Here is a 21,306-nt window from a genome sequence, read left to right on the forward strand (position 1 = left end):
GCAGCTCATTAACTGTAATAACACAGAAGAACTCCCTCAATCATCCAAAGTGGGTGCTAGTAGCCCAGTTTTCTTGTGTAGACTAAAATAAAAACTATCATTATGATCATCAATATCATGTTCTATGCAGACTTCCAACGACCAAACAAAAAGTAATTGGGTTTCCAGGAATGCAGAAAGTGTGTACTAAAAATACTCTAATAAAAACGTAAAAGAGGGATTTGAAGAACAGCAGCAATGATTCCATCTTATGTTGTATCTATTACACTTTACAAATAAAGTGAAGATTTTATGCAATGTATACCACATCCTACAAAGAAACATACAGGGTGCATCACCTAAGACTTGCACCATAAATATTATTCAAATAAAAACTGCTATTGTTGTGCAGTTTTTGCATAATGGATTGGTACTCAGGGGCTCTTACTCTTAGCCAATCAACAGGATGTAATAATACTTAGAAAGTGTACATTTTGCCCAAACATACACTTTTTAAATGAAAAAATGCCTATTGACATTGATGGACTGAAAGTACGTTTTCTAGCATCTGTGGAAGATGGTCTACTAGAAGGCTGCAATACTTGTGCTTGTTCAGTGTTCTGTCTATGAAAAACACGACTATGAGCTGAAGGTTCACTATTCCAACACGACATGTCTAGGCTCCATGGACATTGATGTTCCATCTTATGAACAGAGATTGTCAGCAGACCAATAGTGCATTGGTAAACCCCATCGTCCACTCACAACCTACAACTTGTTGGACTGTCACACACTAACTGACTAGCAAGTCACAATGCTGACTAGGAACACAGAAGCACATTGTAAGCAATCATAACATCATACCTAGGAACCATGCTGGCTGAATGGCACGAATAAGTGTCAACCTAGGTCAACCTAGTAACTATGCAGGCTGAATGGCACAAACGAGTGTCAATTTGGAAACTTTGCAAAGTATGATATCTCATAAATGAATTGCCCTAGAATCATGCAACAATCACCACTGACATTCTAATTTACCCTACTTTTAGTTTGTTAATGTCAACAGGCTTTGCTCCATTTTCAAAAAAGTGTATGTTTGCACAAAATATACACTTTCTAGTATTATTACAATCTATTTGTTAGCTATCAGCATGAGCCCCTGACTACCAATTCATTCTGCAAAAACCACACATCAATACCACATTCCATTTCTGCAATATTTGTGGTGCAAGGTTTAGGTGATCTACCCTGTACATCTTCCTTAGAAAAACTTTATTTCATAATCAAAACTGTATTTAATTGCTACACAGCTATGTTTGTTGAAATTCACAGATACAGAAATAAGTTAATTTAAATATACTTTCTGTTTATATTTGTCATTTTATGTGGCTGATGCCATTAAAGTGGAAGAAACCTCTTTCTTCTTTAATAAGTAATAGTAAGAAAAGTAATTATAATTAATTTCATTAAAGAATATACAATAAAGAATAACACTTTCAATTTTCTTTGAAAGAGCACTTAAGTTATTTAATACCTAATTATTTTAGATCTGTTAGCTGGTGGGGTGAAAAATGCTTATTTTTGTGTTCACAGTGTTTAAGTATATTCATAAATATTACAATATTATGTTTAACATAGACTTAATTTAAAAATAAAGAAGTAAATGAAACAGAAAAGCTTCTATTTACCAATCTGCAACTGGCACAAACAAAAGATAACAAATCTTATCTTTTGAACAATAGGTTTCTTACATCTAGAAAAAGAAAATAACAAATTAAAGGGACAATTCAGTGGTTAGAGAGGATAGTCATACAAAGTTATATGATAAAAGAAAGACAACAGGACACAATAGTGTGAAAATCAACAACTTTTCACAATAGAAGAATTTTGAAAATTTGGGGGGTTCGGAACAACCATAAGGCTAGTCAGAGAACATGGGAATGTTTGGTGAACATGAAATATACATGCAACAAATATTGCCACCTAGAAAAAAAATTAAAAAATCAGGAAAGAACAAATTACAGACAGTGATAATTTTGGATACTATTATTGTAGGGAGTGAGAACAAGCTCAGTCTGGTGGAGGGGAACAAAATCAACCATGTCCTTTGAAAGGAACCACTGTGGAACTTTCTTAAATCAGGATGGTTGGACAGGATTTTGAAACACCGTCATCCTGAATATGATCTGTCACTGGAAAGAAGGATTTGAAGAATACTTGGTCATTGCCATTTTCAGAGAATTCAACTGAGCAGGATATTAAGTATTCTCACTTCTGAGGCAGACACTTCATGACCTCACACCATTGCTGATAAGTTAATGGTTATTATGAAAACATAGAAAGCTGAACAGTGGCTCCATATCAGCTCATGCATGACATAAGTCATCTTATGGGTGTACCCTCTTTTGATAAATGATGCCTTAAACAGTGATGTGGGAAGGAAACTGGTTGAGAAAACGTGTAGTATCTGAGTAGGATGCTACAAAGGTTGACTGGGGCAACAAAAAGCTGTGTCGAGTTGGGGAGGATAACAGTTAGTAGAGTGCATATGATTTCAGATAATTATTCTTTCATCTGTTGCTTGCATCAGTTGTTAATTATGCTCTTTCTTTGCCATGGTTTGTTCTGAGTTCCTAATATTATCGTTACAGAATACACAAACAGTCCTTCTTTATCCAAAACATTGTCCTCTTTCACCTGATGAAGGAACCATCAATACCAAAAGTGCTTTTATTTCACCTTGTGTTCTACTTGATATAAAGAACCTTTTTCCTCTAACAGTTTAATTTTCATTATTGTATTCTCTATTATGCAAAAGTGAAAAATATGAAACAAAGTTTGACAAACCACAGTGTTCATCAGAGTCATCTCCCGGCCCACAGTCATGAGCATGATCACAGAACCAGGCAGCTGGAATACAGCGACGAGACACTTTACAGGTGAACTGAGTAATGCTGCAAGTTTTATTTTTACAGCGTTCTGGGTCTTCATCTGTGGCATCTGCACAGTCTCTGTCACCGTCACATACCCAGTGGTTCGTGATGCATCGGTTCCCATCACATCTAAACTGATCCTCACGGCATGGCGTATTCTCTGTCAACATGATATTACAACTAGATAATAATTAATGTAATTTTATTAGATACATGCTATGTTAACTGCTTTCTCACCAACTGTGCACAAACACCAATGTGTTACATTATCTCTGACTCGACAATATTTAGCACCAATTAAATAAAGATTTAATCACTGTAAATCACAGTTCTTTATGAAGGAAAATGTTAATTAGATACAAATGAAAATAAATACCCTGCAGCTATGCTGAGAATTGAATAATCAGAAACTCAGTCACAGGAAGAAGGTAATACTTCCCACACTTATCTAATACCATAACCCTTTTTGTTTAATTTTTTTAATATGGTTCTTTTTTCATGGCTACAAGCACACCATAACATGATGAATAACATATTGTAATGAAGCTCCATGATCAGGCCCCAAGAGGGCCACACAATGTTACTGGCTGCAGTTCCAACAACTGCCTATGGTATTCTGGTCAAGTATTCTGGATGGATATGAGGTTAATATACTGCTCTCACAGCTGTTAGTATCAGGTTGTGTAACTTGAACTATTACTTTCTTTCATGTGCATCCTAAGTTGTTATGGTGAGACTGAGTGGCTCTCGTTGCAAGTGTCCCACCAATGAAAAATCCTTAGAATAGTGAAGACTGAACTAAATTCTTTGATGTAACTATCACATATGTTAAGCACTCAGCTGTGGAGGTGGTCTATACCCTGAAGTACTTCCTCAAATGCATGAAATTTGCAAATGTATCAGTGGAGAACTTTGTGGCATACTGGTGAACTACCAGTTTTCCATTTTAATTCTGTATAATATTTTATCATTATGCTCTGCAACACATTTTTTTCATTGGACAACCATGAGCTCAGTTTTATAGTAGTAAATTGTTTGCACATTACTTCACTCTTGTCAAATATAATCTAACATTTATGCCCTTTAATCTAAAATTTGGACTCCACATTTCTTAAGCTACAGATATCAGATATCATGTCTACTGATGACTATCGGCAACAAGAAACTGTTTGCTTAAAAAGTTTTGCTCCCACATTTGCATTGTGTTGATAATTAGCACCAGTTAGTTCACTCATTTAAATACTGAATCACAACTGAGAGCCTGTAGAGACATGGAATGAGATAGATTCAAATTTACAAGAGAATAGGTATCAGAGCTACCATGTCAACAATTACCTAGCATTAATCTATGGAACACTATTTGTTCTTTTAGAACAATTTTGAGCGAAAATAATATAACATGCAGAATAGCTTCTATTGAGAGTATAAATACTGCTTTCACAGTTATATTGAATATCTGCTGTATATTATAACTCTTCTTGTTTAATGAATACATGAGTGCATTAATAATCCTCTAAGGGCAATAGTTATTAAAGTTCTATATTAATGGAGTTCTATCAGCAATGACAGTTGTCACCAACATAGTTTTTCAATATGCAAAACTGTATAATAAAATAAATTGTAGGGGGATGTTTTTAATTTTGTTTTGAATTTGCATGGGTTCTCTCTTTCTAGCTAATGCATGCTGTAATCTTGCAGCAGAACATGGAACTTCACAATAAATGCTAAATAAGAACTCAAAATTTTCATAAATGTTAGTTGTGTATCTTACATAATGGTAACGTGAATCACATTTATCTGGAGTGGGTTTTTATAACTGGCCAACATACCATTGGATGATAACTGTCTTGGAAACTGAGTACAAGAATGTAATAACCTTCAAAGTGATTCTGCAGTTACTGTTCACTTTTGCATGTACTTGACTGATACTACAGAGTGTCCCACATAGAACTGGTACACCTCACATAGTGGTTTATCATCTCTAGTCGAATTGCTTGTCAAGGAGCAACACCGTCTCAAAAGTTGGCTCCATCAAGGAATGTAAAGAAATGTTTAAAGCGGTGTATGCTGGTAGGAAACCCCCAATGATCAGCACTAACCAAGATCTGAACAAGAAATAGAGGGCTGTATGATCCATTCAGAGTGTGCAGAGGAATAGGTGACTGACAGCAAGGACCCCTGAAACTAAAGACATAATTCGTATGGACATTACGAGAAGCCGCAGCAAGTCAATAAGAAGGTTATCGCAGCAGGTTGTTTTATCTCGTGCATAATGTACTAAAACTTATGAAATTAAAACACTGTCATGTGGGTATGGTGCAAGAGTTGAAATCTAAGGATCAGGAAAAAAAAAAGAGTTCATTATTGTAATTGGCAGTTAATATCACCAACCGCCAGCAGTAAATCGGACCCTTTGCTCTACTTCATGTGAGTTGAGGCCTAGTTTCATTAGTTAGGTTATGTATACTCTGAGGATTGCAGATATTGGCCATAGGAGAACCCACATGTTCTGTATGAAGAACCTCTCCACTCAGAAAAGATACATTATTTGTCATGTGCATTGTTGGCCCCATATTTTTCAATTACACCTTTAACAGTGTCAGATATCTAGAGATCTTTGACTCTTTCTATTCACAATTAACAGATGCAGAGAAGTTGTATGCAGTATTCCAACAATATGGAGCAACTGCTCACACATTCTACCAAAGTATAGCCCACATCACCAACATGTTCCCTGAAGACAGACTTGTCAGTAGAGGCCTCTACCCCCCACCCCCAACTACCCTGGACTTAATATTGTGTGATTTTTATTTATGGGGTACACTAAAAAGCAAAGTATATCCTGATAACCCTTGCAAAACAGAAGATCTTAAAGAGAACGTAATAACATCACACCTGCTGAATTACAGCATGCTGCTGATAACATCATCAAAGTCAGCGATGCCAGGGTGCCCATGGCCACCACCTCCAATATCTCTTATAAAGAGGTAACTACATGTTTTTTAACACTATTATTATCTGTTCTTTTTCAGTTAGTTCATTGTTACTTGACTCTTGTGCATTAGGTGTACTGGTTTTATGTGGGACAAGCTGTAGCTGTGATACTTCAGAGGGTAACTTCCAAGAAAAATTATGAATGAAAATAATCTACATAAATAAGCATTTTTACCTGGAAGTCAACATAATTAGTGAGATTCATAGGTGCAATATCTTTCAAGTGTTACTATATTGTATTTGCAGCTACTTTTCACTGCAATCAGATACTAATGCAAATTTGAGCAACGCTTCATTTTGTCAGATTTTATTAGGATCAACAGAGAAATGGTATTGCGTGTCCTATATCACTAAAAAATGTTAAGAATTCACATTTCATACAGCTGGTTCATTTATAAGCTAGTTCACATTCTGATTTTCAGTAATTGCTTACTACTACTACTACTACTAATACTACTACTACAATTACTGCCACTGCTACTATAAAGAAGACCAATGAAAGCAATTTGCCTATAGAAATTATAATGGTGTCAAACCTTGACATAAAAATGCCATCTTCGATAGTATCACAATGGATATTATATATAAAATTAATTTCAAACAATAGCTGCAGCTGTATTTCTTTTGGTGAAAGGGGAAATCAAATCAAAGACAACCTTACATTTAAAGAAGATATACTGCAGCAACAATGCGGAAAAAAGTGCTGCTGTCACTGAGTGAAGCAGTTTTTTGTTTTTAGAGAATGGTCTCTATATCCTTTAAAATCAATGATTCTTACATTTTTGGAAAAAAAGTTGATGCAATTATTCAAACTGATTGAGAATAATTACCAAATTAATTGATGGTGAGCTGGACATAATCAGTTAAGAACATTAAAAAAATGTGTCAACTGCACCTCTCGGATGTTAACTGATGACCTCTTAAATAAAGAATGTTCATCTGCTTCAAAAATATTTGTGAAGTTGATTATTTTCTTGTGTCTAGATCACTCGTCTTGTGGTTAAGAAAATCATGAAGTGCCATTCCTCATGTATTCATAGAAAAAAAGTTCAAGACAGTTACACCTGATGTGGCAGTACAATGGAAACATAGACTTCTGAGCATGTAACGGAAGTTCCCCTACCACTGTCACCCAAGTGTCACTATATCCCTATAGAAGCAGAGGCTCCATGAAAATTGGGCCTCCACACTTGTTACATCATGTGTTTTCCTTCTGATTTACTCCTCTATACTCTGGAAAACACTCAGTGTGAAGAAATATTTAGGCCAGTTTGGGTTGGCAACTGAAGTGGAGTACAGCGATGAAACACAGAAGGCTGTTCCAGCTGACTTGCATGCCCACAGGCCATGCCTGACAGAGGGCATGCTGTCGGGTCTCAAGGGTGTCCATTCCCCATGCAGCAGCTTTGGAACAGCCTGATACACAGGCTCTTAATAACAAGATAGCACCACGTCACAGGTTTTTGAGCAAAAGAACTATTAGAAGTTTTTTCTTTGTAGTACAAACATTAAGAAATAAAGTAATACAAAGTAAACTTTACCAAAAAAATAAAAGTGAAAGCAGGCTTTTGTGGCACATATTGCTGATGAAATCTTCTCAGGCTTCCAACCAGGTGGCTGTGTTCAAATTCTCTCACGTTTTGATAAGTGACATTCTCATCATCTTCTGGCGAAGTGAAGATGATGAAAATGATACTCATCAAAACACAGCCACCTGGATGGAAGCACAAGATGATTTCATCAGCAAGAAAATAAAAGTTTCATTTTATAAAGGAAAGATTCTTAATACAAAATGTGGCAAAATTAGCTAACACATTTCAAAGCTAAATAAAATAAAAAACAAAGTATATAGTAAAATATATTTAAGATGATGTGACTTACCATATGAAAGCGCTGGCGACCTGCCAGCGCTTTCGTATGGTAAGTCACATCATGTTTATAAATATATTTTTCCCGCGTGGAATGTTTCCCTATTATATTCAAAGTATATAGTAAGTTTTATTTCATGATAACATGTGTTAACTGAGTGCTATTGTTGGATACATGGATTTAATGAATGATGGAATGGTTCATAACACACTGGAGTAGTACAAGTTTACATTCAATCAGCTATGTGTACCCCTATTGCTGCACACTGATCATGCATAGTGCCTTAGGACAAATGTCAACTTTTAAGATAAAAACAAGCATACATGAGAACAATGTGTGACTCAAGGATTCTTCATCAAGCAAGATGAGGAATGTTGTCTTCAACTTGTTTTTGTGCATGACTGTTAACATCTAGTAAACAATCTACTCACTGCATCCAGAACCAAGACCAATAGTCTCATCAGAACCATCTTGACAATCTGCATCTCCATCACAAACATATCGCTGGTCAATGCAGAGGGCCTTGTTTGTGGGTGTAGCACAGCGAAATTGACCAGGTAAACAGGGAGACATTGAAGAGCTGTTGGCAGAGACCTGCCCACTTCCAATTTTAAGATGGTCATCATGTGATGAGCAAGTGTGGCCATCTGGGAGACTCAGACATAATTCAGGACAAAGATCATGATTCCTGGAGCATTCATTGTCCCCTGTAAAATGTAATGCACATTACCACACTAAAGAACATTCACATCTTAGCTAAATGTTGCTCAATATTTACATTTTTTCTTCAGGCGAAAGATCTCTCCTTGGTGAGTTCAATGGTATAAGTTACAAATTTCTTAAATATAATACATTTCTTTTGAGACTTCTAGTATGGCTTTGAACTACCATCAAGCTTAAGGTGAATTAATATACAATTGTTACTTTTTCCTCTGCAGAAAATCTCAAGTACTATTCAGTGGATGATGTTTATTTTGATTATTACAAGTTTTTCCACAGAAGTTGCACTACCAAATCTGACACTTACACAACACTCATCTATAAAATTTCAGAAGGCATTTTTATTTAATCTGAATTTATAAACTTGGTTGAAACAAAACAATATCTTAAGTATGAGTTAACTTAATGCACACCAAATATTTACCAAATAACTGTAAACTAAATATGACTGCCACTGTCTAACATTTCGTCATCAACCTGTCGGACTGGTATGTGAGCACATTCTCGTAATAATTTCATTGGTAATGGAAGAAAAGGATACAAAGAAAACCCTTGGCCAGTTGTACAAATATTAAAAGTATGCAGTCCAGTTATTGGTAATTTTCATCCAATTAGTACCTGCTAAAGGTTCCATAGAACATTACCAAAGATATGATTGCAGATCTCAGAAAATGAGCCATTGTAGGTTTTCATGACTGGTGTTTATATTTCATTGGTGACATATAGCTTTTGGGATTTAGATCATGGACTTAGGTTTAGTTTTGTGGCTTAAGTTATTGCCTTCAGATATAGGATACATCAGCACAGATTACAGTGACCTGAACTCTATACCCATTATTGAAACTTTCAAGCCGACTTGTTGACATATTGCCTGTTGGCTTCTGTCTTGAGTTCTTTGGGTGACATTTGTTTAATGATTTTCCTGATGTTTTGCCAGCAAAAGTGATTGGCACAGGTTCACCCATTATATCTGTAGCAGACTGGAAACGAGCTCTTGGCAAAGCATTACATTTACTGATGCATAAACATATGAAGTCTTTTTCCTGGTTATTACCACTGCGGTTCTCCCCTTGCTATCTGCAGTGGTCATTTGCTGCAGCATGAGACACCAAGATTTGTTTAGCTTGAGGCTTTCTTCTTCCTTGTTGAATTTATTGTCATGTTTGTGGATTTCTATGACTTCCCTGAACAAACCAGTGTGGTGGCTCTTCTCCACAATGAGAACCTCTGACTTGGTGAATTTTATTATGTGGTTGGTCTCACAAAGCATGCTCTCTGCCAAGTCCGATTTCTCCTCCTGCCCAAACTACAATATACCATTTGTATTTGATGATCTTGGTATTGATGAATCATCCATTCAGCCTAACATACAGTTTACCAAATTTACATATTATGTGGCATATTCCCGACAATGCAAATGGGCCCTTTTGACATTTGCTGATCTGAGACACACTTTGATCTTCTTGGCTGGTTTGTAAACAGTCTTTATGCTGTGTTTGTGCAATTCATGGCCAACTCTGTCTGTCACCTTGGGATGTATATGGCAGAAAGCCTGTATCTAATGTTTCTCCTTCTGACATGCCACTTTGCTAAATGTTAGGTATTGTGACACTTCTTATGCAGCAGTTGGAGTACCCACTACTCCTCAGAGTGCATTCCAGGTGTTGCACCTCACATTCGAAGTACTGTGGTTCACGTGTTTGTGTTGCATGTGTTGTGAGCATATTAATCATTCTCCTTTTCAGACTCAGTTGTCAGTTTTCGACAAATGTGTCCCAGGTTCTCACCAATCCTTGCAACTACCAAAGGGCATCTGTTGGTTCTTTTTTATCTCCATAGTATATTTTAGTTGGCATGAAACTGTTCAGACATAATAGGAAGTCACTGAGCTGTTCCTCACCATGGCTCCAGTATACGTGTTCCAGACCTTAGGTATCCAGCACCTGTCTTTCAAAATGTTCCATAGAGAAACTGGTAACCACTGGATTAAGTGGGCTACCCATGTGCAGCTGAAGCAGAGGTGCCAAGTGTTTTGCCAGTTTATACATTACTGAGGTAGGGGCACTTACAATTTGTCTCAATGGTATAAGATCGTCACAGATTTTTCACAACCCTTACAGCTAAAGTAGTATGGCTTATGTGTTGTGCAGGTTTATCTGTATATTCACCAACAAAGAAGATACCTTGATTAAACGATTTGTATTCCAAGTGATCCAATGCACTAAATCCAAGCTAAGCTTTCAGTACATTATCAGATCTAATAGAGCAAGTATCACAGTCTCCATCCTTCAGATTTTATTACAATGGTCACATTTTCCTTGTTGACAGAGAGTATCAATATATGCTTTTGTCTAAGTTAAGGCTCTTGGTAGCTTTTAACTCTTCTTTTTTCAAGTTGCAAGATGGTAGCTTTGCTCTATGTAGTATCCCACCACTTTCAGTGCATATTTCCTCAGTTTTTTCACAACGCAGGGTCAAGATGACCCCTTTGGTGTTAGCAATGACATCCTCTCCAATTAAAAGTTCTAGGGATGACAGTGACATTCCTTCCTTTTTGGACAGAGATTCCTTTGAGGTCGCTTGCATTGTGTGTGAAATGTCAGGAATCAACTTGTCAATCTGCTTACTGCATCTTTCATATTTTTTTCTGTCTCTCGATGCAGCAGTCAAGTTTATCCTGCATGCTCCTGCGAGTGATGCTGTTGATCTTATCCCAATCATCTTGATGCATGCTGCCATGGAATTGATAGAAAATGCCCAAAAGTTGTCCATCAGTTCTTGCCAAGTCTCACTGTGTTGCCTAACTTGCAAAGGCCACAGCAATACAATGTAATTTGATTATCTTAAAGTCCACCAAGTCTAATCAAATTGTATCTTGGAGTATTTTCAGTGAACAAATAAATTGTTTATTTCAGATCAAAGGCCACAACATATCTAATTTGAGTCATTGTGTTTTCTTGTTGAATTTGCTCTCACATAAGTGAATAAACTGGAGGGTTTAAATTAGATAACCTCTTGGCTTCGTGTTAAATAAAGCAAGTAATGCTAAAGCACCTACTGAATTAGTTACAGAACAATATTTGGCTCAACCTGACTAAGACAGCATTCAGATGAGGCCCTGGTGTAGTGGCAATTATATAGTTACTAATAAAAATGTTTGTGTTCTTGCTATTTTTACCTGTAAAGTATTTGAACTTTGTTAGCTGCAATTAATGTCATAAAATTCAAGTATCTATTAGAATATCATCTGAAGACATCCTCTGCAATAGGAAATCAAACTAAATGGTGATGATACACATTTTCGTTACATACCTGTACACTTTTCGTATAACTGTGTAAAATTCTCTCCCTTTTCTTCCTATTAAAATTTCATTAACAGTAAAAATTCTTTGAATGAGGTAGTAAATTTAAATGGTGAGTACAGTGTTTGCTTCGTACTATCTTAAGAGTGATACTTCGGTATCAATTAGCAATATCTACAGACAACAATGAAGTAAACTTGTAATTCACATGTATTGGATAGCATATTATAAGAGAGAATAAGACTGCACAGCTACCTGGAAACTTTGAAAAGAAAAAACTGGGGAGCCTAAGTAAAGAAAGGAACTTACAGAAAATGGATAAATGAGAGTAGTACCTGTACGATTATACACATACACGCATACTGAATCAGACTTAACTACAGTGCACATCACATTGAAAGGTGCCTCTGTGCAGAGAAGGAGAGCAACAGGGAAAGAAGGAGAGGAGACGAAGTTTGCTTAGGCACAGCGGCTGAGAGGGGCCACATATGTTGCCAACCTTTACAAAGTGCTGATGCACGAAAGTAATTGCATTGCCACTGTAGTGTGGCCACACCACAATATGAAGGAGATCATTTATTTATTACTGTTTAGTGCTGTTCATGGTAAGGCATTAAGATGAAGACTAGCCTAATTGGCTGCCAGTAATTAGTAGAGGGGGATGTGAAGAACAGTTCAAAAATGAGACACACACTATATCACTATTTTGTTTAATTTTGAGGACTGTATGAAAATGGCTTTAATGAAACAAGAAACTACACAGGTAGCTGAAACTACTTGGAGACTGTGTTGCCTGTCTTGTTAGTTTCATTTCCTGACAGGATTGAGTATTGTAACTTTAATTATTAAAGCTACTCTGAAACAGTCTGATACATTATCAGATTTCATTTTCCCTTTTTCATTACATTATATTAAGCTCTGGTATGAAACCATTATGACAGATCTCTGCCACACCATCCAAAGAGTAATTGCATTAAAATGAATAAATGAAAAAAAAGGAAAAAAAAGAAAAGAAATTAAAATGGTGGGAACACTCACCACCTTGTGCATTCTTAGAGTACACCTTAACTTCAAATAATGTTGTTCCTTCATCAATTAACAGTTCTGAAGTTCCATTCCCTATGTGCAGTTGGTGTATAGTGCCCCTCTGAAATTCAGACCAATAAAGTGCACCATCATGATACACTAACCCATATGGGCGGTCTAAGTCAGGATCAGTTTTCTTGTTGAGCACAACCTATTGAAAAGAAAAGAAGAGGGAAAAAATCAGATGCTGATAAAAGAAGAAAATGAGATGCAATAGAAGCACAGCAGTTACTTACTTCTGTGGTGGTAGTATCTAATGTTATACTTTCTATAGAGTTCAGGTAAGCATCACACCAGTAGAGCACACGGTTCTGAAAATCAATTGTCAGTCCACTGGCCCATTTGATTCCACTACCTACAAAAATTTCTCTGTTTGATCCATCCATCCACGCACGTTCAATCTGTCCTTCCTTGCTCCAAAAACTGTCCCATTCACTCCAGTACATGTATCTGCAATAAAACAAGACATACTTGAAACATATAAATTAAGACAAATTTGAGAGAGATGCAAGGCAGAGATAAGTGGGGAAGGGTGGGGCTGATAAAGATTTAAAAACATAATTACCCATTAACAGGATCTAGTGCAATTGACCTTGCAAAGAAAACATTTTCGACAATTAGTTTCCTCTGTTTGGGATTTTCAAGCTGTGCAACACTGATGGAACTAAGCCCAGCATCAGTCCAATAAAGGTTTCGTCCTAGCCAATCAACAGCTATACCCAAACAATTGCCAATAGCTTGGTCTATGAAGACAGACCTTCCAGTACCATCAATTTTCTGGCGTTCAATAACATTCCTGTACACAAAAAAGGACAAAAATCATTTCTTTTTTGAGTTTTGAAAAGCAAATACTGAATAAATTTAGTGTGATAAGTTACATTTGCTAAGCTGCTTTACCTGTGACTGTCAGAAAAATAAATGTAGCCTGTGGCCGCATCATAATCTAGGGCGACTACCCGAAGGACATTAGTAACTGGTACCATAACTTGGTAATCAGGATTTTTTGTCATTGGCATTCCTTTGATAACTGATGGAGATTCTTTGCTATAAATCAGGAACTCTGGTAATCTTGCCTCTGATGAAATTAGAAAGCAGGTTTAAAACTAATTAAAGGGAGTTTATTGATGCAAAAGGAAATAACCATTGACACTACATAATGTTAAGCATACCAACACATTTGGTCCCATCCTGGAGTTTAAAACCAGGCTGACAAAGGCACTGAGCAATTCCTTCACTTTTACTTTCATTTTTCCATGCAGTAATGCATATTTGGTCACAGTTTCCATTATTGTTTTGACATGGATGCTGCACTGAAATACAAAACACATAAAACAATAAAATGCAAAGAAGCTTTTGCAGAGGCTTTGCACACAGTACTGAGCAATGGTATATTAAAGTTCTAGACTATTTGTCTATATTTATCTCATAATTTATTTCACCATTCAAAGCAAGTCTCAGTTTCCATACCAGATGGTAGCACTTGCCCAAATAAGTTATGAGGTTGACCACTATTTACACCATAAACTACATTACTGACTTGAATAACAGACAGAGAACAGAAATATAAGATTAGATTAAGGCATCTGAGGAACAATTCTCCTCTTGCATTTGCTTCATCCAAATGTGGATATTAAAATGTGCTGGAAACTGTAAAAAGGAATAAGACTTCCCAAATCCTTTGGAGAACAGAGATAAAAAATTTTTGCAGATGTCAGAACCATCAGAAATGGAAGCAGAAGGGAGGGGAAAAAAAAGCTCTGCTTCTAAAATTCTCCTTTATTACTTGTTACAAGCACAACCACGCAATTTCCGCCTGCATGGTCATTCTTAAAATCTTCATCAGAATGAATGTGCAAGCAAAACATAGGCAATATTAAACAGCACATAGGCCATCCACATGTGAAAGCACCACAGCCAAAATCAACCCAGTCCAAATCTTTATGCCACCATACAGGTTGAAGCACATTTCTACATCTACATCTACATAATACTCTGCAAGCCACCATACATTGCGTGACGGAGGGTACCCAGAAACCACTACCAGTCATTTCTTTTCCCGTTCTGCTCGCAAATAGAGGGAGGGAAAAACGAATGCCTATTTGCCTCCGCCTCCATATGAGCCCTAATTTCTCTTATTTTATCTTTGTGGACTTTCCAAAAAATGTAAGCTGGTTGTAGAAGAATCATCCTGCAGCCAGCTTCAAATGCTGGTTCTCTCAATTTTCTCAATAGAGTTCATCACAAAGAACATCACCTTGCCTCCAGGGATTCCCATTTGAGTTCCTGAAGCATCTCCGTAATACTTGCATATTGTTTGAACCTGTTGGTAACAAATCTAGCATCCCGCCTCTGAGCAGCTTTGATGTCTTCCCTTAATCTGACCTGGTGGGGATCCCAAACACTCTAGCAATACTCAAGAATGAGTCTCACTAGTATCCTACGTGTGGTCACCTTTACAGATAAACCACACTTTACAAAAATTCTTCCAATAAACTGAATGAAGTCAATCATTTGCCTTACCTTCTACAGTCCTTACATGCTCATCCCATTTCATATCACTCCACAACTTTACACTTAGATATTTAATCGAAGTGACTGTGTCAAGCAGTAGTACACTGCTAACGCTGTATTCGAACATTATGAGTTTATTTTTCCCATTCATTTGCATTTAACATAGTGTGCCATAATCAAACCAGTATACAGTAACTTATGGGAGAGAAACACATTCAAAACATAACACTTAACTGCTGTTCTGCTGTATCATCAACCACACTTTATGAAGCCTATGTAGAATCTTCATGCTATTAGTAAAGATTTGCACTTTATACATCAGGGTTACCACAAGTGAAATTCCCTGATATTTCCCTTCCTATTAACATGAAAAATTACATTTCTTCAGGGACTTCAGCTAGTTTGAAATATTCTGTATGACCTATTTAAGCTCTGTGACATCATCATCATCATTAAAAAAACTCAGTCATTGTAAATGCTTTCAAATATCACACCCCAATTTTTCTTAACAGCAAATTCGTAATTTGTTGTTTGTTTGTCATTAACATTCTGCAAAACTCTCTGTTCACTCTTGCATTTCCTTTATGTTGTTGCTTTTAGTTCCTTCAGCCAAACAATTAGTACTTTTACATGTAGTCTCAATGTACACACATGTGGCAAGGTATGAGTGGTTGACAGTTATGTTTTGAAGTGGAAAAAATTATCTTGCAAAAGCTGCTGCAAAAACATGTTTACACATGGCACACTACATGAACACAATGGGTCCAATGTGATAACGTATGCTTTTAGACTGGGTTGGCAGTAACTGTGATGGTAACACATGTAAATGGGTTACAGTTTATCAAATATAATTAACATTTTGCTTGTATATTGATTCTGATAAAGATTATTGTAAATGGTCCTGTAGACTGAAACTGGCCAGCTGTGTTCATGTTGAGGACAAAGTAAAATATTAGCAGCTGCTCAGTCATGAATTAAATAATATACAATTTAACAAATTATAATAACTACAAATTTCAAACAGGAAAAATAATAACATCATTAGAAGAAATGTGCAAGGTGGGATTGGGGCTCACTGGCTTTGCAGTTTATCTTGTATATCCAGGAATAATGAAACAAATTAAAGATCAAGAAAGAAATGAAGTGCAAAGGGGGCTGATAACAATGAATAAGTAAAAGATTCATAAAAATGTCATTAGAAGGAATAGATGAAGTACTTGGAAAATTATGTTAATTAAAGAAAAAAAGAGAGACAAAACTGATTAACAGAACCCAGAATGATAATGGAGGTTTGCTACACATCGTATTCAATAGGTGTGCTGACATTCGAGAGCAGGTATTGTGACACAGTGAAGAGCAGTGGAAGGGAAAAATTGTACAACTGAAAAGACTGTAATTCTTCATACAAAATATTGCATTGTGCATTGTGATATGTTGATAATAACAATGTGCCAATTAATCAGTGAGTGCTGCATCAAATGACCGGATTTCATTACGTACAGTCATTAAGTTACTTTTTAGCACCTGACATTGATGTAAGGGATATTGTACGTCGTTTTCACAAAAATGTTACCAATAAAGATGTATGAGCAAACTTTCTACTTTTATTTTGTTGAAATGGGTTTGTTTAACACATATATAAAAATGGAGAGAGGGTGGTTGCAATACCATGCACAAGGAAGACAGAATTTAATATTTAGTATGCAAAAAATAAAAGAATGAATCTTTTTTAAAAAGGATCTATAACATTATTAACCAGCAGAGCTATAAAAATAGTGGCACAAATAAGAGAATTTCCTGACTTACACTGTGGCACATAGCAGCAGAACAAATGCTTTGGCCACCATATCAATGGGTTCTTTTTAACTGTGGCACTAAATATAAGGACTACAAAATAAAATTCAGTGGAACACTGCATTAACTTGGGCAAATACTGCAAGCTCCACTGACAGATACCTGCTTCAAAGACACTGATAGCAAAGTGATTACCCCTATTGCTGAAAATTTACAAAGGTAAATACAGCAACATATTAAAATACTGTACGTACTTTCAAAACTAATCAGTCAGTGACCTAAGATACCACTCCTAAAAGACAAATATGCAGTAGCTGTGTAATTACAATAATGGAGATAATTAACTATGAACTTTCTTTCTGCTGATCCTCATTTTCTCAATAACTTCTTACAAAGTAATTTATGACAGAACAGAGACCCATTTGTACTGTAAGGATCTTTTGGTTTGACTTCTTTAAATGCTTCATTCCAGAAAAAGTACATTTTGATCTCACAATAAAGTTTGGCTGTATTGAACAAAACAAAAAAAAACAAAAAATTATCCTGTAGCTTGTATAAAATGGAAAAGTCAACTCATAAAATTAAGAACTCACAGTTAATTTAAAAACATTTACTCAACGGAGATTTCCGTTTTGTACATGTATGTAATTTTAACAAGTCTTTAAACTGAATTTTCTATTTTATAAAATTACCCTGCTGAAATTTTCTGTGATCTTCTCAAAAGCTTTCAGTGCACAGATCACAAAATTTTAGTTGCAAGAATTTAATATATGATGTCAATGGCACACCATGTGTAGGGGCAGAATTTTATATACCTAATAGGAAACAGGATAAGGGATTAGTACCGGTAACCCATTCTAAAGTTTCTCATAATGTTTTGTTAAGACTAAAAGAAAAAAATTAAACAGTTAATAAAGGTTCATGCTTATTTCTGTGCCAGACAGATTAGTGATACTACAGCAGATTTAAGCTCGCAAGGAAAAATGTCTTTCATTGACTAAAAACAGGCCAGATTATAAACACTTTTTGGCATTCTAGCAATTTTTGTACATTCTAAAAAAGATGTATGTTAGAAACACGTACGTTAGAAACTTAATGTCCGACAGTTCTGTGTGCAGTGCAGCTACATGTGATTGCTTATTGTTAATTCCTATGATTACTGCCACTGTTAATAAGTTTTTCATTCAAAATCATGGATAGTGATTTCAATGGCTAATCACTTCTGCGACAAATTTGATGGTCTGGAAGCATATGTTGCACTAATATGAAGTATACTTACCAGATGGCTGTCGCTGTCGATGGTAAACATGAATAGTAAATGGTCTTCCAATATCTGAAAATGTCATTTCAGTCTCATGGGTAAATTTGTTTACACGTATTATGCTATAATTTCGCCAACTTGTAACAAAAAGGGAATTTTCAAAAACGGTCAGCCCATAAGCATTTTGTATCTGTGGAATAGGTAAGATACCAAAATTAAGTACGTCATCAGCAACAAATCATTGTAAAAGTCAGAAAACACTATAATTACTGTCTGTAAACATGAACATTACCGGTGGGCCCCTTTTAACAATAACTCGGTTTGATCCATCATAATTAATTCTCTCTACGACGTCCAAATAAGTGTCTACCCAATAGACTTGCTGTGTTGGATAATCCACTGTGACTCCATAAGGGTACACAATCTTGTGAGTCACTAATTTTGTACGTTCTGATCCATCTAGCAAGCTACGTTCTAATGCTGCTGGTGAACCTCCCCATATTGTGAAGAACATATAGCTGAAAATTAAAAAAAAAATGTTAACAAGTAGTTTGTGGTGATTCACTATTATTATGATTAGACACAGCATTCCCTGCCTAGTTCTGTCATCTGGAAGAGCTATGTTAATTCTGATGTGACAAGAAAATTGTTCAGGCAGAGGTTGTTTGGTTTCAAAAGATTGCTCTGCTTGCATTACTAAAAATCACATGAATGACATATTCTCAAAAACACAATGGTCATTAGCATTTTTGTAAAATGGGACTATGGTATTTGTGCACTACATTAGCAGATCTGTATGAGGCAAACTCAATGATATAACTTATTTGCATACTTGACAAGAAATCATGAAGTAAAAATACATTGAACATCAGGATTTTTCCGCTGGTGTTGCAACAGATTGAATGCCGCATCATGCACACACTTAATGCAACTCTTCACAGTATGTCACACCACCAATGAAAGTGATGCATGATATTAAAAACTCTCAACAGACAGTTATATTAATCATTTATTTTTACTACCCTTACTGCATGGATATATATTATGAAATATTGTAGAATCTAACACCAGGGTGTTTGTTCCACATTCATCTCATTTAGATCAGAGCTACAAGTACTGGAGCAGAGATAGTCCCAGACCGAATGTCTCTCTCTCTCTCTCTCTCTCAGACAGACAGACACACACACACACACACACACACACACACACACACATTTTGCCCCCATCCACAACTTGCAGCTCACATTTCTGCTCCTGTCCCAAAACGATACTCTTGATCACTAAGAAGTCTAAATTTTGGAGTCTATTTAACTTCTACTTCTCACTACTAGTGTAAACACTGTGCCCCTCTTTACAGGATTTTTATAAAAAGCATTGAGACTGAGATTGTGAATCAAAATTTATTGTAGATATCGCTACAACCACTTAGTACTCTTCAATGTGTGATCCTTGAGAGTCAGCACCCCATTGCATGCAAGATTTCCATGCTTCAAATGCTGTCCTGAACACTGAGTCTGGGATGGGCTTCAAAGACCTCACTGTGGCAGCTTGGACCTCCTCCAGGGTCCCATGATGGTGTCCTTTGAAGGAAGTTTTGAGTTTGGGGAACAAAATAAAGTCTGGCGAGGCCACATTGGGACTGTAGCGGGGCTGGGGAATCGTTGGAATACCTTTCTTGGCATAGCTGTCCATCGTGAAGCAGGTATGACTCGGTGCGTTGTCATAATGCAGCTTTCAATCATCGGCAATGGCTGGCATCCTGTGATGGACCTTGGCTTCCAGTCTATTGAGCACTTCACAATAAAAAGCACAACTGACAGTTTGGCCTTGGGGCTCAAGATGAACCATGTCCCTGATGTCAAAAAACACAATCAACGTGGCTTTCACCTAAGATTTGCTCATGCAAGCCTTTTTTGGACATGGGGATGCTGCAGTGTGCCTTTCAGCACTCATGCATTTTGTCCCTGGGTCATACTGAAGAACCCAGGCTTTGTCTCTGATGATAATATTATCTAAAAATTCCAGATCAACTTCAAGGATCTGGAGATTCTCTAGGCAGGCATCCACACGTGCTTGCTTTTAAACATCTGACAAAATCTTCTTGGTGCAGATCTTCCTCATCGACAATTCTTTGGTGATGATGTTGTGCACTGTCATTTTATCAAGTCTGAGGCCATGTGCTATCATCCTGGCACTCATTCAACAATCAGTGTTCGATAAAATGCGCAAACAGTTGATGTTTTCATCAGTTTTGCTGGTTGGTGGGTGTCTGGAGCGTTCCTCATCCTCAACACTGTCCCGGCCCTCTTTAAAGCTCTTCACCCACCTGAAAACCTGGGCCTTTGACAGCCAACCATCGCCATAGGCTTGCCGACACATATCCAATGTTTCTGTACCCGATTTTCCTAGTTCCACAAAAAACTTGATGGCATAATGTTGCTCTATCTTTTGCTGCATCTTGTGCCACAACCGGCAACTTTGCAATGTGTTTACTCAATGCATGATGCTGCTGAGACAAGAGCCCACAGGCGACTGGCACGCCATGCGTTTTCGGCCAGACACCCCCACCACCAATCCCCTCAGGTGAGTATGGGCAGCAAAGTACAGTCACGTTAGCAAAAAATCAGTCTCATTACTTTTTATACAAACCCTGTACTTCAAGTTATGCTTAACTGTCGTGGGATCATAACAAATGAAGTGTGAGTTCCAAATTTTTGTATCTTAGGCAGTTCCACATTCTTTTAGCTCTACATGATCATAAAAGTTCAAATGTCTGATGAATACACAAACTCATTTCATACTTACATTTTAACACTTTATGCCAAAAAATGTATTTGAAAGCTCCAGACTTTTAACT

At 36.6% G+C, this 21,306-nt stretch overlaps 1 protein-coding gene across 1 annotated transcript in view; it reads right to left on the reverse strand.

Moving 5' to 3' along the window:
- LOC126195380 (low-density lipoprotein receptor-related protein 1) overlaps window positions 1–21,306 on the reverse strand; it is an 818,691-nt gene that overhangs the window by 303,265 nt on the left and 494,120 nt on the right. The window contains exons 10-18 of the mRNA XM_049933960.1: window positions 18,742–18,967; window positions 18,468–18,639; window positions 14,053–14,193; window positions 13,781–13,958; window positions 13,449–13,679; window positions 13,120–13,333; window positions 12,836–13,034; window positions 8,207–8,482; window positions 2,827–3,072 (exon numbers count right to left, since the gene is read on the reverse strand). Of these exons, the coding sequence (XP_049789917.1) occupies window positions 2,827–3,072; window positions 8,207–8,482; window positions 12,836–13,034; window positions 13,120–13,333; window positions 13,449–13,679; window positions 13,781–13,958; window positions 14,053–14,193; window positions 18,468–18,639; window positions 18,742–18,967 (1,883 nt within the window). The remainder of the gene's footprint in view (window positions 1–2,826; window positions 3,073–8,206; window positions 8,483–12,835; window positions 13,035–13,119; window positions 13,334–13,448; window positions 13,680–13,780; window positions 13,959–14,052; window positions 14,194–18,467; window positions 18,640–18,741; window positions 18,968–21,306) is intronic.

The sequence above is a fragment of the Schistocerca nitens genome, chromosome 7, assembly GCF_023898315.1.
Source record: "Schistocerca nitens isolate TAMUIC-IGC-003100 chromosome 7, iqSchNite1.1, whole genome shotgun sequence".
Classification (NCBI taxonomy): domain Eukaryota; kingdom Metazoa; phylum Arthropoda; class Insecta; order Orthoptera; family Acrididae; genus Schistocerca; species Schistocerca nitens.